Raw genomic sequence first — 19,583 nt, 5'->3', positions numbered from 1 at the left:
CACAGCCAATCGCCGGGACTCCGGCGAGGATGCGCACGTGCCGTGCGCAGCCGCGCTGAGTTTCGGCTCCGGACGCTGTGGGCCCGGCTTATGTCTCCCTGGCTCTAGTTCCCAGGAGGAGTGAGGTAAGAGGGAGGGCGGCGGAGGGTGCTTTACTGAGAACTGAGCCTCACAGACTCGAGCGCTCGCCTTCACCGAGGGAACCTTTTGAGCCGCGGCCGCCTTGACAGTACCGACGACGCCGTCGCGCACCGGTGACGTCGGCCCGAGGAAGACGGCGGTCGCGGCGCTGGGTTCAGGGGGTCTAGTCTGCGATTCCTGCAGCCGCTTCCTGTTGGCCGAAACTCTAGTGTTAGGATAAAGCCAAACAGAAGACAAGTTGTATTGTACCAGACTTCCCCACCTTTTTCCGCCACTTATTCTCATACACTTCCAGACCTCAGAGATCAACTGCCTGATGGGCAGATTGACGCCCAGAGTTGGGTAGTGCTTGTCTAAGGCTACACAGTGTTTCCAGTAAATCCTGGACCAGAGCCCCAATCTCCTGACTTCGAGGACAATGCTGTATCCCTTTCCTAATGGAATGCAGAGACTATCTCTTCACTCACCCATTCATTGGGTCTGTCTCTTAACGTTGATTATTTCGCTTAATAAAATGGGCCAGGACCGTCCCGGAGTCTAGAAATATAATGTGAGTCACTTACGTAAGTTAAAATCATCTAGTAGCCACATTAAAAAATAAAACAGGTGAAATTTATTTTGATCATGTTTATAACCCAGTTTATCCAAATACTATCATTTCAACGTGTAATCAATATAAAAAATATTAATGAGATCTTGTGCGTTCTTTTCTCATATCATATCAAGTCTTTGAAATCTGGTATGAATTTTACACTTACTGCACATCTCAATTCAGAGGCATCACATTTGCAGTACTCTAGAGCCACATGTGGCTAGTGGCTCCTGTATTGAACAGCACAGCTCTGGGAAATCAAAGATGAAAAAGACTCAAATTGTCTGGTCTCATGGGTCTTAATACTGGAGAAAGGCACCAGAAAGTAAACCTTCAACATAATTGCAAAATTTGATAAATGTTAGGAAACAAATGACTGATGTAGAGAGTACTAGGAATCTATTTTAGATAGAATGGCCAAGGAAGTCCTCTCAATGAAGTTAAGCTGAAATCTAAAGGATATAAAAGAGCTAGCTTGGGAAGAGTGAGGGGAAGAGCCTTGGGAAGATGCAGCACAGGCAGATGCCCTGGGGAAGGAAACATGTCCTGTTGAAGAAGTTGAAAAACTGGTTAGTGAGCTAGGGCTGGGGGTGGGAGTGGGAATGGGGTGGGGAGGGTTGTTAGGAAATAACTTTGATTAAGTGCAAAGGCAGGTCATCTGATTTACATTTTGGGGTCACTCTTGTGGCTGAACACTTGTCCTGGGCAGGCCTCTGTGCTAAGAGCAAGGGATATGGTGGGAATACACAGTTAAATGAAGTGCGACTGACTATGGCCTTTGGAATCAGAGAGACCTGGCTTCAGATCCCACCTCAGCTTCTTATTGTGATATCTTGGAAAAATACTGAAATACTGAGTCTCAATTCCCTCATCTGTAAAATAGAATTTTAATCATTGTTAGTAAATAATATGTAATTCTGTAGCGTTGTTGTGACTACTGGAAATCATATATATGTAAAAGAACTAGCACAGTGCCTGGACACAAGGAAGGCACTAGATAAATAGTAGCCATTGTCGGATAAGCTACCTGTTAGTGCTTAGCATGAGGAGGTTACTCCTTAAACTACGTAATTATCATCATCCCTGCTTTCAAACTCAAAGCACTTTTCCACTTATTCAAGGCTGCATACAACATAGCCTATACTACCCATCTTGCTCATTAACGTGTAACGGTTTTCCCCCTTTTACCTCTGCTTTCTGTTAACATTGTCCCTAGTAACTTTTGAACTCTGATCTGGAACTTAACTTCAGGAATGCTTTCCCAAATTAACTTCATCCTATTTTAAGTATGCCATTATCCTTCATTTCTTTCAGAATTAGTAACTTCAACTTGAAAACTTAATGTGTTTGCGCTTGTTGAAATATGGCTTTGTTCTTAAATAATCATGTTTTGTCTCCCTCAAGTAAGTTGTAAGAAGACAGATACACATTCCTTCTTTATTTCTCTTCCTCCTCCCCATCCAAACATTTTATATAATACTCCACTCATTTGTTTATTTATTTATTCAGTGAACAATTGCTGAGGGCACCACTATATTTAATAAACTTTATTCATTCCAGGGTGCTTATGAATCAAAATGTGATCACTGATGACTAGTCTCATTTATTTATTTGTTTATTTTTTTGGTGAGGAAGATCAGCCTTGAGCTAGCATCCATTGCCAATCCTCCTGTTTTTGCTGAGGAAATTAGCCCTGAGCTAACATCTGTGCCAATATTCCTCTATTTTGTATATGGGATGAGGCCACAGCACGGCTTGATGAGCAGTGCGTAGGTCCGTGCCTGGGATCCAAACCTGTGCACCCTGGGCCACCCAAGTGGAGTGCACAAACTTAACTACTATGCCACCAGGCTGGCCCCATGGTCTCACTTTAAATGCATGTCCACAAATCTCAGATGGGTGCACAACGCTGCCTGGGAGCCTACTACATGTTCCTGACAAGTTTACTCTCCCAGATTCAAAATGACTATCATATGTTCTCATCTTCCTAAACCTCCAGTATCCCTCCCCTCTCACCTCTAGTTTATGGTCTTGGCTCATTCTTCATTGAGAAAACAGAAGTAAATGAGAACTTCATCTCGCCACCAAATCTGCTAGCTTGCAATTACTTTCTGCCTTTCGTCCTCTTTCATTGAAGGAAACATCTCTGTTCCCATCAAAACTCAACTCTTCCTTTTGTGCATTGGATCCCATCCCCTTTCACCTTCTAAAAGTCTGTGCTCCAGTGATTATCTATTCTCTTTACTATATTACATTTATCCCTGTCTACTGGATCATTTCCAAACATGACAGATATTTTCCATCTTGAGGAAAACCCACCCTTGAACCCAGGTTCCTCTCTAGCTATCGCTCCATGTTTGTGCTCTTCTTCATGGCAAGACTTCTTGAATGATATTGTCTCTTACTCTGTTCCTCATCTCCTGTTTACTTCAATCCACTCCAATCAGGCTTTCCCACCCCCTGTTCTCACTGAGGTAATTCTCGTTAGGTTACCAATGACTTCCATGTTGACAGCACCAGCGGTCAACTCTCTTCATCTTACTTGAACCTCTCAGTGGCACTCAACACGTTAACCATCCCTGTTCTTAAAACATACACAGCAACCTGTTCTTCCAATTTTCCTCTAACTTCAGTGGTGACTTCTCTGTTTCCTTTGCCGGCTCTTCCTCCATTGCTCCACTTCTTAATGATGGCATGCTCCAGGGCTCAGTCTTATGTCCTTTATTCTTCTCCACTTACACTTTCTTCCTAAGAGTTATCACCTGTGTTCATAGCTTTTAATACCGTCTGTATGCTGATGGCCTTAAATTGATATCTCCAGTCCTGACATCTTCACTGAGCTCTGTCTATTTGATATCTCTACTTACACAGTTAATAGGCCTCTCAAACATAACGTGGCCAAATCAGAATTCTTGATTCTGCTACACAGCTGTTATTTTCCTGCTCTGCCCCATCTCAGTTACCAATGCAACTGTCCACCGACTTGTTCAAACCAAACACATCAACCTTGATTCCTCTCTTTCCCTTATCTCCCCACGTTCAATCCATCAGCGGGTCCTGTCAGCTTTACCTGTATAATGAATCCCATATAAGTATGCTTTTCTCCATCTCCTCTCTTGGTATCCTAGTCAAAGCCACTGTCATCCTTCGCTAGGACTATTACAATAGACTCCTCTCTGGTCTCTCCCTTTTCACTCTTGCCACCCCCTACCTCCCCCCCACAGTCTAGTCTCTACTCAGCACCCAAGATTTAATTATCTTTTAATATGTCAACCACAAGAATGGCAGTATCTACTAAAGCCGAATAAATAGGGCCGGCCCTGTGGCTTAGTGGTTAAGTGCCCGCGCTCCGCTACTGGCGGCCTGGGTTCGGATCCCGGGCGCGCACTGACGCACCGCTTCTCCGGCCATGCTGAGGCCACGTCCTATATACAGCAACTAGAAGGATGTGCAGCTATGACATACAACTATCTACTGGGGCTTTGGGGGAAAAAAGTAAAATAAATAAAATAAAAAAAAAAGCTGAATAAATTATATGTGTATATATATATATATGTATGTATATATATCTGTGACCCAGAAATCCTGACTCTAGGAACAAATTTTTTTTTTTTTAATTTTATTTATTTATTTTTCCCCCTGCTTCTCACCCTCAATGGTTTCCCAGCTAACAGAGGCCCTCCTGAATCCCCCAGTTGAAGTAACTCCACCCACCCTTGCCCCTGCTTATTCTCTATCACATCACCATCTTTTATTTTCCTCATCATACGTATTATATTGGTTTGCTGCTATAACAAAGTACCACAAACTGGGTGGCTTAGAACAAGACAAATGTATTGTTTCACAGTTCTGGAGGCTAAAAGTCTGTAATCAAAGTGTCAGCAGGACCACGCTTCCTCAGAAGGTGCTATGGAAGAACCTGTTCCAGGCCTGTCTCCTGGCAGCTTCAGGTGTTCCTTGACTTGGAGACAACTGTCTTCTCCCTGTTTCTCTTCAGATGTCTTCCCTCTGCTCATGTCCATCTTTGTGTCCAAATTGCCTCTTTTTATAAGGACACCAGTCATATTGGATTAGGGCCCCCCCTAATGACCTCATTAACTTCATCATCTGCAAAGACCCTGTTTCCAAATAAGATCACATTCATGGGTACTTGGGTTAGGACTTCAACATCTTTTTGGGGGACACAACTGAACCCACAACACCTACCATTATCTGAAATCATCTTATTCATTTGTTTACATGTTTGTTGTCAAATTTTCTCCTCTAGAATATAAACTATTTGAGCAGCTCAGCAGTATATCCTCCCAGACCTAGGAGAGTGACTGGCACATAGTAGGTCCTCAGTAAATATTGGTTGAATTGATGACTTAGGGCATGTTATTGACTGTTCACAATCCCTCAAGCACCATACATACTGACTGTCATATATTCTCCAAGCAGCAGAGCACCTGGAGAGTTTACTAGGTGCCAGGCTTTGCTGTTTGTGCTTCACATTATCAGCTCATTTAATCATGATAGTACCCTATGTGACATATACTAGTATTCTTGTTTTATAAATAAGAAAACAAGGTACACAGTAGTTGAATAACTTGCTCAAGGCAAGGGTTGGTGAATGACAAGATAGGTTTTGAACCCAGGCAGTCTAGACTTCCAAACCCTCAGTTATAATCTCTTTACACCCTACCTCTCTAGAAGCCCGTTACAGCTGTATGCCTTTCTGAAATAGTGTTAGTGGCGGCCAAGCAGGAAGAAATGCAGGAATGTATACCCACCACACCAGGCCTAGGAGAGAATTCTTTGGGGATGATTCCACTCACCTCCTCTAGAGGGGGTCTCATGCTGAAAGATCTAAGAGGAAGAAGTTATAAACACTATCTCGAGTTAGCGTTACCAGGAGAAAATCAACCTAGTTCCATACACCACATCTAATACCAGTTATAGGAGGATCACATACATTTAAAATAATAGGAAAGTCATTTCTGCAAGTGGGAACAACTTTCTAAGCAATATAAGTCACCAAGAAAAAAAAAAGCAGATTTGACTTTATAAAAATTTAAAACTTTTGCACATCTGGAAAACACCTTAATTAAATAGACCATTCACGCAAATTGATGAAAAATATTAAGAACCTAATAGATAAATGAGCAAAGGATGGAAACAGAAAATTCACAAAAGAGGAACTACAACAAGCCAATATATATATGTAATGAATGATGCCAATTAAAATAACATGGAAGTGCCATTTTTTGCCCCAGTTCCCTTGTTCCTTAAATAAATGATACCTAATAATGGAAAAGGCATGATGAAGCAGGCTCTCTCATACATTACTGGAGGCAGAATGTAATTATGTGCAACCAATTTAGAAAACAGTTGCTAACATTAATCAAGACATGAAATAGCCATGCTCTTTTAATTCAGTAATTCCAATTGTGAGGCTCTATTGGAAGGAAGCAGTCAGCTCTTCATTGAAGCATTCCTGTAATCACCAAAACTGGAAGCAATGGAAATTTCCAGTAACAAAGAAATACATTAAGGTAGTGCGCTTGATGTAATGTAATGTAGTGAGAATGACAATTACGAAAACTGTAGCAATATGGAAAAATTTATTATGTAATATTAAATTTTAAAAGCAGGATACAAAAATTGCATGTAGATTACAAATACAACATGCTAAAATACATAGGAAAAACACATTTTAGTGGAAAACAAAAATTATAGTGTGGTGAGATTATGGGTAATTTCATGACACTATTCCCCTAACTTTCTGTATTGTTATATTATCTTTTTGTAAAAGTTTAATTTTGTTGTAAATTAATTATAAGCCTATGATTAAAAAAATCTAACAATACAAACTTGTATGAAGTGAAAGAAAAAGTCTCTGTCCCTTTGTTCAGTGAAAGACATTGCTTACTGCGTATCACTTCATATAACATAACATATAACATGTCATATAATATACCATATATGCTATTTTTGTACAGTTGGAATCACACCATGTATACTGCCTATAACTTTTCTTATTTCAACTGACAATCATCTCTTGCCTTAATTCGTGCAAAAACCTCCTAAATGGTCTCGTCGCTTCTACCCTTGCCCTTCAGACTATTTTCAAGGTAGCCAAATGAACCAAGTAAAAAGCAAATGTACTGTATTCTTTTTAATAGTATTCTGCTGAATGAATAATACCATAATTTATTCAAGCAATCTCCTATTACTGAAGGACATTTAGCAGTGAATATTCTTGTACATATATATTTGGTCATTTGCATATCTATTAGGAAAATTCCTAGGAAGAAATTTTATGAATCAAAGAATATGAACGTTTAAGATTTTGATAGACATTTCCAAATTGACCTCCAAAAAGATTATATTAATTTACGCTCCCAGCCAACAGTATTCTAGAGTTTCCCAAATGCTTATCAACACTGGATGTTATCAACTGGTTCAGCCTTTACCAATGTCATAAATGAGAAATGCTGCCTCAGTTAATTTCCATTGACTTAATTACAAGTGAAATGAAACATCTTTTTATTTCTTTATCAACCATTTGTTTTTCTGCAAGCTGCTTTTTCATATTCTCTGCCCATTTCATTACTGGCCTATTAATATTTTTTTTCTTTTTTTTTCTCCCCAAAGCCCCAGTACATAGTTGTATATCCTAGTTGTAGTTCCTTCTAGTTCTTCTACGTGGGATGCTGCCTCAGCATGGCTTGATGAAGGGTGAGTAGATGCGTGCGCAGGATCGAAATGGTGAACCGCTGAAGTGGAACACTTGAACTTATCTATGCCGCCAGGCCAGCCCCTGGTATTTTTAATAATTGAATCTAGTTCTGTATGTTAAGGAAATTTATCTTCTTTTTTTTTTTGTGTGAGGAAGATCAGCCCTGAGCTAACATCTGATGCCGATCCTCCTCTTTTTGCTTGAGGAAGATTGGCCCTGCGCTAACATCCATGCCCATCTTCCTCCATTTTATATGGGACGCCACCACAGCATGGCCTGACAAGCAGTGCGTCAGTGCACGCCCGTGATCCGAACCTGCGAACCCTTGGGCTGCCACAGCGGAGTTCGCGCACTTAACTGCTTCACTACCTGGCCGGCCCAAGAAATTTACCTTCTATCTTATGAGCTGCAACTATTTTCCACATTTTTCTTTTGTAAAATCTTTTTCTACAGTGTCTTTGATAGTTCAGAAAGTTTTAATTTCTAAGGAGTAAAATTCAATATTTTCCTTTTTGGCTTCTGATTTTCATGTTATGCTTAGACAGACCTTCTCACTCCAAGATGATAAAAAATATTCACTCATGGTGTCGTCTAGTACCTTTAATCACTGTATTTTTGATGCTTAAATTTGTGACCAACTTGGAACTTCTTTTGGTGTAAACAGTGAAGTAGAAGATTCAGCTCACCACTATCTACATGGCTCTTTGGCACCACTCATCACTTACTAAGTAGTTCATCTGATTTGAAATACTAGCTTTATCACATACTAAATCCCCCTGGATAGTTGGTCTATTTTTGAACTCCATTCTGTTCCATTGATCTGTATATTCCTGCACCAAGACAGAAATGTTTTAGTTTTATAACTTCATGCTATGTTTCACTGTCTGAGAGTGCTCGACTTTCCCTAATTAATAATTGAAATTTTAAAATATAAAATAAAACACAATGACGTTTGCCTCCTCACCTTCCCTCCAGGTGTGTCTATCACTCTCCCAGGGTTTGAAATAAAGACCAGTTCTCTCAAAGAGAAACTTTTAAAACTGATACTGCAGGAAGAATTAAAGTGACTCCGCTCAGAAGTGACAAATCTGAAGAAAAGTCACCGAATTAGAGAATGGCAGAATGTCCTCCTCCTCTCCAAACTCGGTTCTTCTAGGTCCCCGCATAACCTTTGCCCGCTGGCCGCGTTTCCCAGCTCAGCCTCTAGGGGCCGCAGCCGGGCCCGTAAGCGAGTGGACCAGGACAAATCCCCTGAGGTGCTGCAGTCGTCGTGCCGTCACGTCCGGTCCGGGCGGAAGTCCTCCGCTGGCCGACCAGGAAGCAGCTGAGGACTGGGCGATGGCAGTCCTAGAGGCTTCGCTCCGGGACAGACCTGAGGCCGCAGTGCCCCCGCGGTAGACCGGACCAAGGTGGCGGGCTTCGGGTCCCGAGGTGAAGAGCGTCAGGGGCTGAACCGCGACCTTAGAAGGGAGCCTGGGAACCCTGACGGCCCCCATTGCAGCCCCTCCTTGACTCTGGGCTGTAAACTGCCTTTGCCGGGGCTGGCCCGGAAGCAGGTCCACCTGGTATCAGCACTCCTAGAGGGAACGGCACAGGCGGGGATTTTCCCCTTTCACCACACCAGCAGGGCAGGTGGTAGCCGCGGGCCGGGGGTTCAAGGGCGCCGATTCTCCCGTACATCGCTTCCTCTCCACCGCTGCAGGGATGGAGGGGTCTAAGACGTCCAGCAGCACCATGCAAGTGAGCTTCGTGTGCCAGCGCTGCAGCCAGCCCCTGAAACTGGACACGAGCTTCAAGATCCTGGACCGTGTCACCATCCAGGAGCTCACAGGTCAGCGAGACCCTTGGAGAGAGGGTGGTCAAGATCGTGGAAAGTGGGCAGCTTTGGAGATGTAGGTCTTAAGGTGGTTATCTGTGTAGTCTGTTGCAGACTTGCTGTGTGAACCTGGGAAAGTCATTTCATCTGTCTGGCTCCCTGTTTTCTTATCAGGAACATAAAGGAATTCTGACAGTGTGTGCTTCTGAGAGCTTTCTATAGCAAGGAAAGGTCCTTAGTTTTCTGTTCCTGCTGTTTCAGATTAAAGGAATATGTATATATATAATAATAAACATTTGCTGCTGACTTCCTGTATACCAAGTGCATTACATGCATTACTTGATTTAGTCCCTGCAATAACTCCTATGGGGTAGTACATTCATTGTCATTTTACAGATGAGGAATTGAGGCCCAGAGGGGGTAAGTGACTTACCCAGTGGCCAACAGCTGGTAAGTGGAGGAACAGAGTCCCAAAGTCCCAAGATGTGAGATGAGGTTAGAAAGAAAAAAGAAAAGCCCGACTAGGCAGTTTAAGTAAGCTCCTGGGTCTGGATTCAGCCTGCTTGGATTTAAATCCTGGCTGTCGTTTACTAGCTGAATGACTTTTTGCAAGTTACTTCACCTCTCTAAGCCCTGGTTTCTTGGTTTCTTTATCTGTAAAATATAAAACGACCTCAAAGTAGTTGTAAGGATCAAATGTGACAAAGAACATAAATACTTAGGAATATGCTGGGCAAATAGTACTCAATAAATGTTAGCTATTATTATTACTGCCTGATTTCTCTTTTTTGAGGGGAACTCTGCATATATTTATAACTTTTTATTATGGAAAATTTAAAACATACAATCAAGAGAATGGCATAATGAGCTCCCTCGTATCCATCACCCAGCTTCAACAGTTAGCCACATTCTGCCATTCTTGTCTTCGCTATACCTCCACTCACCTCCCATCCCCACTCAATTATTTTGTTCTTTACCTCTTTGTTTAAAGGTAAATTGTCATGCATTGAAATGTACGAGTCTTAGCTGTGCATTTTTGACAAATGGATATACTCATATAACTCAGATCATTGTGATGTGGAAAGGTTTCATCTTCCCAGAAAGTTCCTTCATGTTCCTTCCCAGTTATTCTGGGGGAAAGGGGATGTTAACTTTTGTTATGGAAAACTTCAGAGTATGTAATGAACCTCCATGTACCCATCACCTAGCTTCAAGTTATCAGTGCTTATTTAGTCATGTTTCATCTACAGCCCCATCCATTCCCCTCCCACTTTGAATTGTTTTGAAGCAAATCTCAAACATATAAATACTACAAATATTTTAGTAAGTATTTTTGAAAGATAAGGTGTCTTTTTAAAAACAGAATCATGATGCCATTATACTGGAAAAAATTAACAATTCCTTAATCTAATTTAATGGGGGTAGGGGGAAATGGTACTTTAAGAAAAAGGGGCGGTAGGGGTAATGAGGAGGATATTTGTGATTCTTTTCCCATACTTTCATACATGTTCCTACTTCGATAAGACTCTTTCTGACTCAATATTTTCCTTGTCCTTAGCTCCATTACTTGCCACAGCCCAGGTGAAACCAGGAGAGACCCAGGAGGAAGAGGCTAACTCAGGAGAGGTATGAAAACACTGGAATGCAAACTAGATTTCTGTAGGGTACTTGGTGCTTCTAGAGCCCTCAGACCTTGGGGATGTCTAGTTAATAAGAGACATTCTACATGATCAGGCCACTATGAATCATTGGAGGTACAGAAGTGCACCTGAGGTCACAGGGTTACTGAATGAGGTATCCATTCGAAAATACGGAGGGAGACTCTTCTTTATCTGAAGTAGAATTATAAGCCGTTATAGGTGGAAGATGGGATGACCTGTGTGTCCAGGTCGTCCCAGGGCATTCCTGGTTTACATCTGTTGTCCTAGCTAATTATTAGTATCCATTCCTCTCCATTCTCAAAAGTATCTTGGTTTGGACAGCGAATTGTGTGATTACCCTAGCCAGAAAAGATTGTCAGTGTTAGAGAACACGTCATCTTTAAACTGTGATAACATCAGTGATAATTTTCATTGCCAAAGATAGATGTCATAAGATTTTGATATACAAATTATGTCAAAGTATTGAAAACATAAATTGTCTACCTTATTCTATGCTATGGCAGACTTTCATTGCAGTCTGATCTGGCTTTTTCCTTGTGCCATGATTTAGGGTATTCTCTCCTCTACCCCTGACTGGTAAGTGTTGAGAAAATGCAAATTTAACTATAATAGAGTGTAACAGTTAGGAAATGCTGTACCCCACAAAAAATCAAATGGAACTTAGGGTGTGTCTATACCAGGGGTCCTGTCTATCCAAGGATTGGCTAGATAATACCCATTTCTTTTTTTTTTTTATTTTTTTATTTTTTATAATTTTATTTATTTATTTATTTTCCCCCAAAGCCCCAGTAGATAGTTGTATGTCATAGCTGCACATCCTTCTAGCTGCTGTATGTGGGACGCGGCCTCAGCATGGCCGGAAAAGTGGTGCGACGGTGCGCGCCTGGGATCCGAACCCGGGCCGCCAGCAACGGAGTGGGCGCACTTAACCGATAAGCCAGGGGGCTGGCCCTATACCCATTTCTTATGTCTCTGTGGTTTATCAAGTCTTGTGGTTACCAATCAAGGATAAAGCCACATAGTTCTGGGGTGTTTGGGAAATAGACTCTACCTCTAAGATGCCCGAGTTCTAATGCCCTCTTATTTCCTTCCCAGGAGCCATTTATTGAAACTCGCCAGGATGGTGTCTCTCGCAGATTCATCCCCCCAGCCAGGTGCCTACTATTCCTCAGCCCCCTGTTCCTTGCCAAAGGCCAGTAGAATTTTAACTGAACCCAGAATTGAGACCTGGAGCCAGGTGATGTAGATGAATCATCGCCTAGCCTTTTGGTTCTTCCAGAAAAGATGTATCCCTTTATACCTGGCCCATCACCTTCCAGTATTGAGTTTTTCATATAGTCATTTGCACAGTGGGAAGGGACAATAGCGCTCATGATAAAGAAGTGAGAAAAGTTGAGGAAGAGATTGACTAATAAAAGAGATGGGGGGCCAGCCTGGTGGCATAGTGGTTAAGTTGGCGCACTTCACTTTGGCGGCCCGGGGTTCGCAGGTTTGGATCCTGGGCATGGACCTATGCACCTCTCGTCAAGCCATGCTGTGGTGGTATCCCATATACAAGACAGAGGAAGATGGGCACAGATGTTAGCTCAGGGCCAATCTCCCTCAGCAAAAAAAAAGAGGAAGACTGGCAACGGATATTAGCTCATGGAGAATCTTCCTCACCAAAAAAAAAAATTAAAAAAAGAGAGATGGGCTTTTGAAAAGTTTTAAAATAGTAAATGTTGTTAGATGTTCAGGTTCTTAGTTATTGATGCATGTGAAGGTGGCTGGCTAGGGGTGTAGTATTAAAAAATGATCTTTCCTGATTCTCCTTCCTTTTCTACTATAGACACACACATATCAGTTTTAGAAGCTCCCTCTCCCTCCTTAGTTCATCCAGGCCAGCCTTTGTGCTGAGTGCCCCAGTGGAAGACCAAATGGCCTTCCCTTGGGAGAGAGGTACCCTTGGGAAGTCAGTCAGGCTAGGAGTGGGTATACACCTTGAGGCCCCTCAGCCAGTGCTTGAGAGTCTCTGCCACTGGCACTGCAGTAGGTGGAGGAGGCCTCTCTGCTCCCTCATGTGGCCCGTGGGCGGGGGGCTGTCTGCAGGATGATGTCTACAGAAAGTGCCAACAGCTTCACTCTGATTGGGGAGGCATCCGATGGAGGCACCATGGAGAACCTCAGTCGAAGACTGAAGGCAAGTCAGCCTCATTCCAGCATCAAGCAATGGGCCTGGCTGGTAGAGGGGATGGGTGGGCAGATAGCATGGGGCAGGTCCTACCCTGACTCTCCCACACTTCCAGGTCACTGGAGACCTTTTTGACATCATGTCAGGCCAGACAGATGTGGATCACCCACTGTGTGAGGAATGCACGGATACTCTTTTAGACCAGCTGGATACTCAGCTCAACGTCACTGAAAATGAGTGTCAGAACTACAAGTGAGTGCCTCCAGAGCAAGGGCCTGGAAACTGAGATATGGGTTTTAGAGCTGTCACTGCTCTGAGACTGCTTGGCCCTTACGCAGGAGCTATGCTCCACTCAGGTAAACAGAATAACAGGTTCCCCCTGGTAAGTATACTCTGCCTGTGTCCTTGGCAGATGCTGTTTGGAGATCTTAGAGCAAATGCACGAGGATGACAGTGAACAGCTACAATTGGAGCTAAAGGAGCTGGCATTGGAGGAGGAGAGACTGATCCAGGAGCTAGAAGATGTGGAAAAGAACCGTAAGATAGTGGCAGAAAATCTTGAGAAGGTCCAGGCGGAGGCTGAGAGACTGGATCAGGAGGAAGCTCAGTGAGTGATCACCCTGTTCTTCTGGCTTCCTGCCCTCAGGGCTCTAGGGAAGGTGATGGCTTCCAGCTGAATTTGTCTGGTTAGTTTGTAAGCTGCAGTGGCTGTCATTCAGCAGCGTGTCTGCTCCGGATCCTGCATATTGTTTCCAGGCCCTGTTTCTAGAGATTTGTTGGGAGCGTTATGTATGAAGGGTCAGCATGATTAAGTGGGCTTATTTGGGTAAGTCAGCTGCTGAACTCAGCATCCTCTTCTAGAAAGATGAGCATATTGGCCTACATTCATTCTTTCCCAGCTCAGAAATTTCATTGGTGCTCTGACCTGAGAGAACCCTCTGTCTAATAGGGGAGACAGTGTCCACACTAACTAAAGTTAGGGAGGTGAAGGACAGAGAAAAAAGTTAAGTTTTTCACAGAGTAGTATAACAAGTTCCATTGGAAATGGTGTATACTACCTCTTTAAAGGACAGTAAGCATACAGAATTGAAGTTAGAAAAGTCTAATTATGGCCAGTTCATGGAAGGAGTCACTCTGGACCCCCTCACCTCATTTCTGGAAAAGATCAGAAATCCAAGAGGTGTTTCGTCCTGGTTTGGGAGAGCTCTGGTTTCCTCCACATTTTGCATATGGGCAGTGGGAATTTGAGACATTTCTGTCCCTCCCAGGCAATACAACTAGGGCTGTTCCTTTGAGTGTGATCTATGCCAAAGATGCTATAACTAGATGTAACCATAATCACTAGATTCGTATGTAGATTATGTAACCATAATCACTAAATCGTTAAGAGGGGTGGTGAGAGAGAAAGATTAGCCCCCAAACTAACAGCCTTCAATGGCCACCTTGGCTGCTCACAGGTATCAGAGGGAATACAGTGAATTTAAACGACAACAGCTAGAACTGGATGATGAGCTGAAGAGTGTAGAAAACCAGATGCGATATGCCCAGATGCAGCTGGACAAGCTGAAGAAAACCAATGTCTTTAATGCGACCTTCCACATCTGGTAATGAGGGCTGGGGGTGAGGAGGTCTGGGAAGCACTGCATATCTGGACCTTAGCTGTTGACCACTAAGCCAGGATGCCCACCTCCCACAAAATAGGACTGTATGTCATCTTCACCCCATCCAGGTTTCTTTCATTCCTTGTGATGGGATAGGCACAATCGGGTGATTGGAATTCTAGAGCTTGGTGACTGCCACTCTTTCAAGGAAAGGGGAAGCTCTGAGCCCTCCAGCCACATGAAAATCTGGTCATTTGCCTGTTGCTGATTTTTTACCCCTAGGTCATTCATGTATTAATTTATTCAACTTTTTATCCATTTAACTACTATCTGTTGAGCATCTACTCTGTGGTAGGCACTGTGCTAAGAACTAGGAGGGCAACAGCAAACAATGTCCATTCTGCCTTCTGGTTGCTTATGATCTCGTGGAAGAGATGGATAAGTAGTAGACAATCACAATACAGTGTGATAATGGTAAACCTGGGGTGCCCTGGGAACACATGAGGCCACTTTCACCCATTTGGGGAGGGTACATGGAAAGTTTTTCCCAGAGGAGGTTGATGTTTAAGCTGAGGTGTGAAGTAGAAGTCTGCAGAAGAAGGAGGTTGTTCCTGGCAGAGAGAACACCATGTGCAAAGAAACGGAGGACAGTGGGAATGGTAAATTCGGAGAACTGAAAAGAGCTGAATGTGCCTGGAGATTGAGTGTAAAGGGAAGAATGACAGGGTATGAAACTGGAGTTACAAATTCCTAAAGAATCTTGTAGGCCTCATTAAGGGATTTGGACTTTATCTAAAAGGCAGTGAGAGCCACTGAAATGTAGGCAGGGAAGTGACTTAAGTACGTTTGCATTTGGGAATGAAAGCTTTACCTGCAATGTGAGAAATGACTCAGGGGAAGAGGGCAGTGTTGTTGGTAAGGAGACTTGTCAGCAGGAATCTAAACAGGAAAAGATAAAGTGGCACTGAGTTTGAAGAGAAGTAACAGATTTAAGAGACTTAGGAGGGAGGGCCCGCCCCATGGCTTAGCGGTTGAAGTGCGCGCACTCCGCTGCTGGTGGCCAGGGTTCGGATCCTGGGCGCGCACCGACGCACCGCTTCTCAGGCCATGCTGAGGCCGCGTCCCACATACAGCAACTAGAAGGATGTGGAACTATGACATATAACTATCTGCTGGGGCTTTTGGGGGGAAAATAAATAAATAAAGTTTAAAAAAAGAAAAAAAAAGAGACTTAGGAGGGAGATCAACAGAGCTTGGTGGTTTTTTTGGGGAAGGAGCTGAGAGAGAGCATTCAAGGGTGACGCCCAGGTTTCTGCTTTGGCGTCTGAGCAGCAGAGAGAAAGATGATGACTCACATTTTAGACATGTATTTGAAGTATGAAGTAGAGCTTGGATATATGAATCTAGAGATAAGGAGAGAGATTTATGCTAGGTTTTAGGTGAGAGCAGGAAGTTTCAGAATTTGCTAAGTTTTAAAATTCTCCTGTAATTTTAAAATTCTATATTTTTCTCTGCCCTTCTGCCTTCTTCTGTAGGCACAGTGGACAATTTGGCACAATCAATAACTTCAGACTGGGTCGCCTGCCCAGTGTTCCTGTGGAATGGAATGAGATTAATGCTGCTTGGGGCCAGACAGTATTGCTGCTCCATGCGCTGGCCAATAAGATGGGTCTGAAATTTCAGAGGTAAGACATGCAGCCCTATCTTGGAAGTGTGGGGTGCCTTTGATATAATCTGTATCTCCAGCCTGGTACTGCTCTCCACTGTGGCAGGAACTCTTGCTTCCAACAGACTGGGAGTAGTTTTCTGTCTGTGGAGACCTGTCTGCTCCTGGTTTCCCCTTACCACAGGGCTCTTTCCGCTGACTGAGCAGCCCTTGAGCTACATGACCATAGCAGTCGTCCCCAACCTATTGTCTTCAGAACCTTAGTGTTCCTCAAGCTACTTTCACTTTTTGTTTCTAAATCTAAACCAAAACATACATTTGTCTATAAAAGGCCCCCAGACAATTATTTGTAGTTAGTTTGGTAAAAAAAAATCTTTTAATCATGGAGCCCATGGGGAGGTAAGAGAGAGGAGTGATAACAATAAAAGGGGTTCTTGGGTAGGATAAAGACTGAAAATCATTGGGTGATTACATCCCAATAGTTATTTTAGGAGGAGTCCTATATGCATCTCTGTCTACATCTCCATTTTAGGTATCGACTTGTTCCCTATGGAAACCATTCATATCTGGAGTCTCTGACAGACAAATCTAAGGTACTCTGGGAAGCTCCATTTTCACTGGAATACAGAATTCTTATACCTCCTAACGAAATGGTTTACTTTTGATAATGGCGTTATTCAGTTTCTTTCTTAGACTGAGATATCTTATGAAAAGCTAGTGTCTGGTCTAGTTCAGGATTAGCTCTTTGAGGCCTGAAGAGAAAATTAGGTTTTTACAGTCTGTTGAGAAGGGATATGGGCAGGTCAGAGGAGAATGTGTGCCCTAGGATGGGGAAGGAATCACTGTGAGGTAAATGTTTAAAACATTTCCATTGATAATGAAACAGTTCTAATGCATTGTTATTTGCCTAGGGTTACTGTTTCCAGTGGAATACAGACGAACATGACTTGAGAGATTGATAGGATTGGGAACAATCCTGGTAGCCTGTCTGGTGCCACACCCACAGTCAGTTCTCTCTTCTTGGGCAGGAGCTGCCATTATACTGTTCTGGTGGGTTGCGGTTTTTCTGGGACAACAAGTTTGACCATGCAATGGTGGCTTTCCTGGACTGTGTGCAACAGTTTAAAGAAGAGGTTGAGAAAGGCGAGACACGTTTTTGTCTTCCTTACAGGTCAGTATCCCCTAATGCTGAAGGAACCTAGAGTAGGACCAGATTGAGCAGAATTGGAGGGACACTAAGAATGGAGGCAAAACATAGTATAAATGGTGGGAAAGCAGAAAATGGTGCAAAATTACATGACACTGATGGACAAAGACTGAACTAATAGGCCGGCCCCGTGCCTTAGCGGTTAAGTGCCGGCGCTCCACTACTGGCGGCCCGGGTTCGGATCCCGGGTGCGCACCGACGCACCGCTTCTCGGGCCATGCTGAGGCCGCGTCCCACATACAGCAACTAGAAGGATGTGCAGCTATGACATACAACTATCTGCTGGGGCTTTGGAGAAAAAAAAAAGAGGAGGATTGGCGATGGATGTTAGCTCAGAGCCAGTCTTCCTCAGCAAAATGAGGAGGGTTGGCATGGATTTCAGCTCAGGGCTGATCTTCCTTACAAAAAAAAAAAAAAAAGACTGAACTAACACTGCAAGCAGGACAGAATGTGACCACCTGGTCCCTGGAGAAAAAGAATGTTGTCTTAGATGATTTGGGGGATGTTCTTGGTGCAGAGCTCAGAAAGGTTTTTCCCTTAAGCCCTTGGAAATATACAGGAATGCTTCTTTTGGTCAAATTTTGTAGGAGCCCAGTGATGGATGGAGACCTTAGTTCGAGAGAGTAAGGCTGAATTGCTTCTATCACCGCAAACAAAGCGTTTTTTTTCTTCTGCCTCCCTTCTCTCCCCATGAGTTCAGGGATGCCTTAGGAAAACAGTGAGGAGTACTGTAACCCTCACTGACCCTCTGCTCCAGGCTTCTCATCTGTTGGGTGTGTGTCCTGTCCCTGTACTCCAAAATGACAATGAGGCTCTTGTGACAGCCTTCTTGGTTTTTGGCTTTCAAGCAAATCCAAAATACACTACCATTCCTCACCAAGAGTTCTTTAATAGATAAAATGACGTGAATGGTCCCGTGATCAAGTCCCTGCCCATTTGCCTGAACTGACTTAACTCAGATCTCAGTTACTAATGAGCTCTGCTGTGTCCATCTGCAGGATGGATGTGGAGAAAGGCAAGATTGAAGACACAGGAGGCAGCGGCGGCTCCTATTCCATCAAAACCCAGTTTAACTCGGAGGAACAGTGGACAAAAGCTCTCAAGTTCATGCTGACGAATCTTAAGTGGGGTCTTGCTTGGGTATCCTCACAGTTTTATAACAAATGACTTTCTTTTTTCCTTGGAGGGATGTTTGCCTTAAAGGCTTTAAATTTTGTTTTGTTTGCAAAAAAAAAATGTTTTAAATTAAATTCGGGTACTATTAAACAGCACATGTTTACAATACCAAAAAAGAAAAAATCCACAAAAGCCACTTTATTTTAAAATATCATATGACTGATAGTTTCCAGAACTACAACATGCCATGTATAGCTACCAGCCTTTGTCATAGTTTTGACTCTTAACTCCACGCTTTCCTTTCCCTCTCTCCCCTTAAAAAAAACTAATTTAAGTTTGCTTTTGTTTTTTTTTAACTGAGTTGAATTGAGATTGATATGTTTTCACTGGATTGTCTCTCTCTCAACTTCCTGAACTTACAATATGAAATATAAACTTTTGTCTCCACTGAGATGAAAAGATGTGTGAGACACACAGTTGGATAACGTGAGAAAATGACATATAAGCTTTGGTCACCATGTGATGTGATCAGAAGCTTGAAATTTAACACTTCTCCTCACTCAGTTCTAGTACTAAATGCCTACTCTGCTCTGTGTTAGAGATATGAAATGGTGTTTGATACTGTTTGGGACATTATGGAGAGATTTCATTATTTGTAATAAAAGATTTACTACAATCTGATAACTGCCCAGAGGTGCACTGTTCGGTTTTTCTTTAAGTAAAATAGAGTACTTTGTATTCTGGGAGAATTGAGTCCAAGTGCTGGTATGTGGAAACATGTTTAGAGATGGGTTAGTTTTTGTTGTTGTTTTAAAAAAGACTTTAGTGAAAATAGAGAGCTGTAGAGGAAGCCCTGTTTGTGTAGGTCTCAATAACAGAACAGAGATGTTAA

At 42.9% G+C, this 19,583-nt stretch overlaps 1 protein-coding gene across 3 annotated transcripts; it reads left to right on the top strand.

Annotated features, from left to right (window-relative positions):
- Window positions 1–69: 69 nt before the first annotated feature.
- Window positions 70–19,375, top strand: BECN1 (beclin 1). 3 transcript variants are annotated; one of them, XM_058561078.1, is made up of 14 exons: window positions 80–125; window positions 7,370–7,453; window positions 8,430–8,885; window positions 9,157–9,285; window positions 10,829–10,896; window positions 12,027–12,085; window positions 13,020–13,104; window positions 13,211–13,353; window positions 13,514–13,708; window positions 14,559–14,705; window positions 16,238–16,387; window positions 16,901–16,961; window positions 17,397–17,539; window positions 18,574–19,375. In XM_058561078.1, exons 4-14 carry the CDS (start codon window positions 9,159–9,161, stop codon window positions 18,740–18,742), a joined length of 1,347 nt encoding a protein of 448 aa, XP_058417061.1. In that variant the 5' UTR covers window positions 80–125; window positions 7,370–7,453; window positions 8,430–8,885; window positions 9,157–9,158; the 3' UTR covers window positions 18,743–19,375. The 3 variants fall into 3 exon arrangements, with proteins under 3 accessions (XP_058417062.1, XP_058417063.1, XP_058417061.1); XM_058561079.1 differs by lacking the exon at window positions 14,559–14,705 and having other exon boundaries at window positions 70–125; XM_058561080.1 differs by lacking the exons at window positions 17,397–17,539; window positions 18,574–19,375 and adding an exon at window positions 17,280–17,390 and having other exon boundaries at window positions 74–125.
- Window positions 19,376–19,583: the final 208 nt, after the last annotated feature.

Source organism: Diceros bicornis, chromosome 18, assembly GCF_020826845.1.
Source record: "Diceros bicornis minor isolate mBicDic1 chromosome 18, mDicBic1.mat.cur, whole genome shotgun sequence".
In the NCBI taxonomy this organism is placed as follows: Eukaryota; Metazoa; Chordata; class Mammalia; order Perissodactyla; family Rhinocerotidae; genus Diceros; species Diceros bicornis.
This window is presented reverse-complemented; position numbering and strand designations above follow the sequence as displayed.

What these genes read in the sequence shown, in the direction of transcription:
- BECN1 (XM_058561078.1), top strand. Translation starts at nt 9,159, where the DNA reads ATGGAGGGGTCTAAGACGTCCAGCAGCACCATGCAAGTGAGCTTCGTG. An exon ending in CTGGATCAGGAGGAAGCTCA is followed by an intron (nt 13,709 to 14,558) that starts GTGAGTGATCAC and finishes GGCTGCTCACAG; the next exon opens with GTATCAGAGGGAATACAGTG. An exon ending in CGTTTTTGTCTTCCTTACAG is followed by an intron (nt 17,540 to 18,573) that starts GTCAGTATCCCC and finishes GTCCATCTGCAG; the next exon opens with GATGGATGTGGAGAAAGGCA.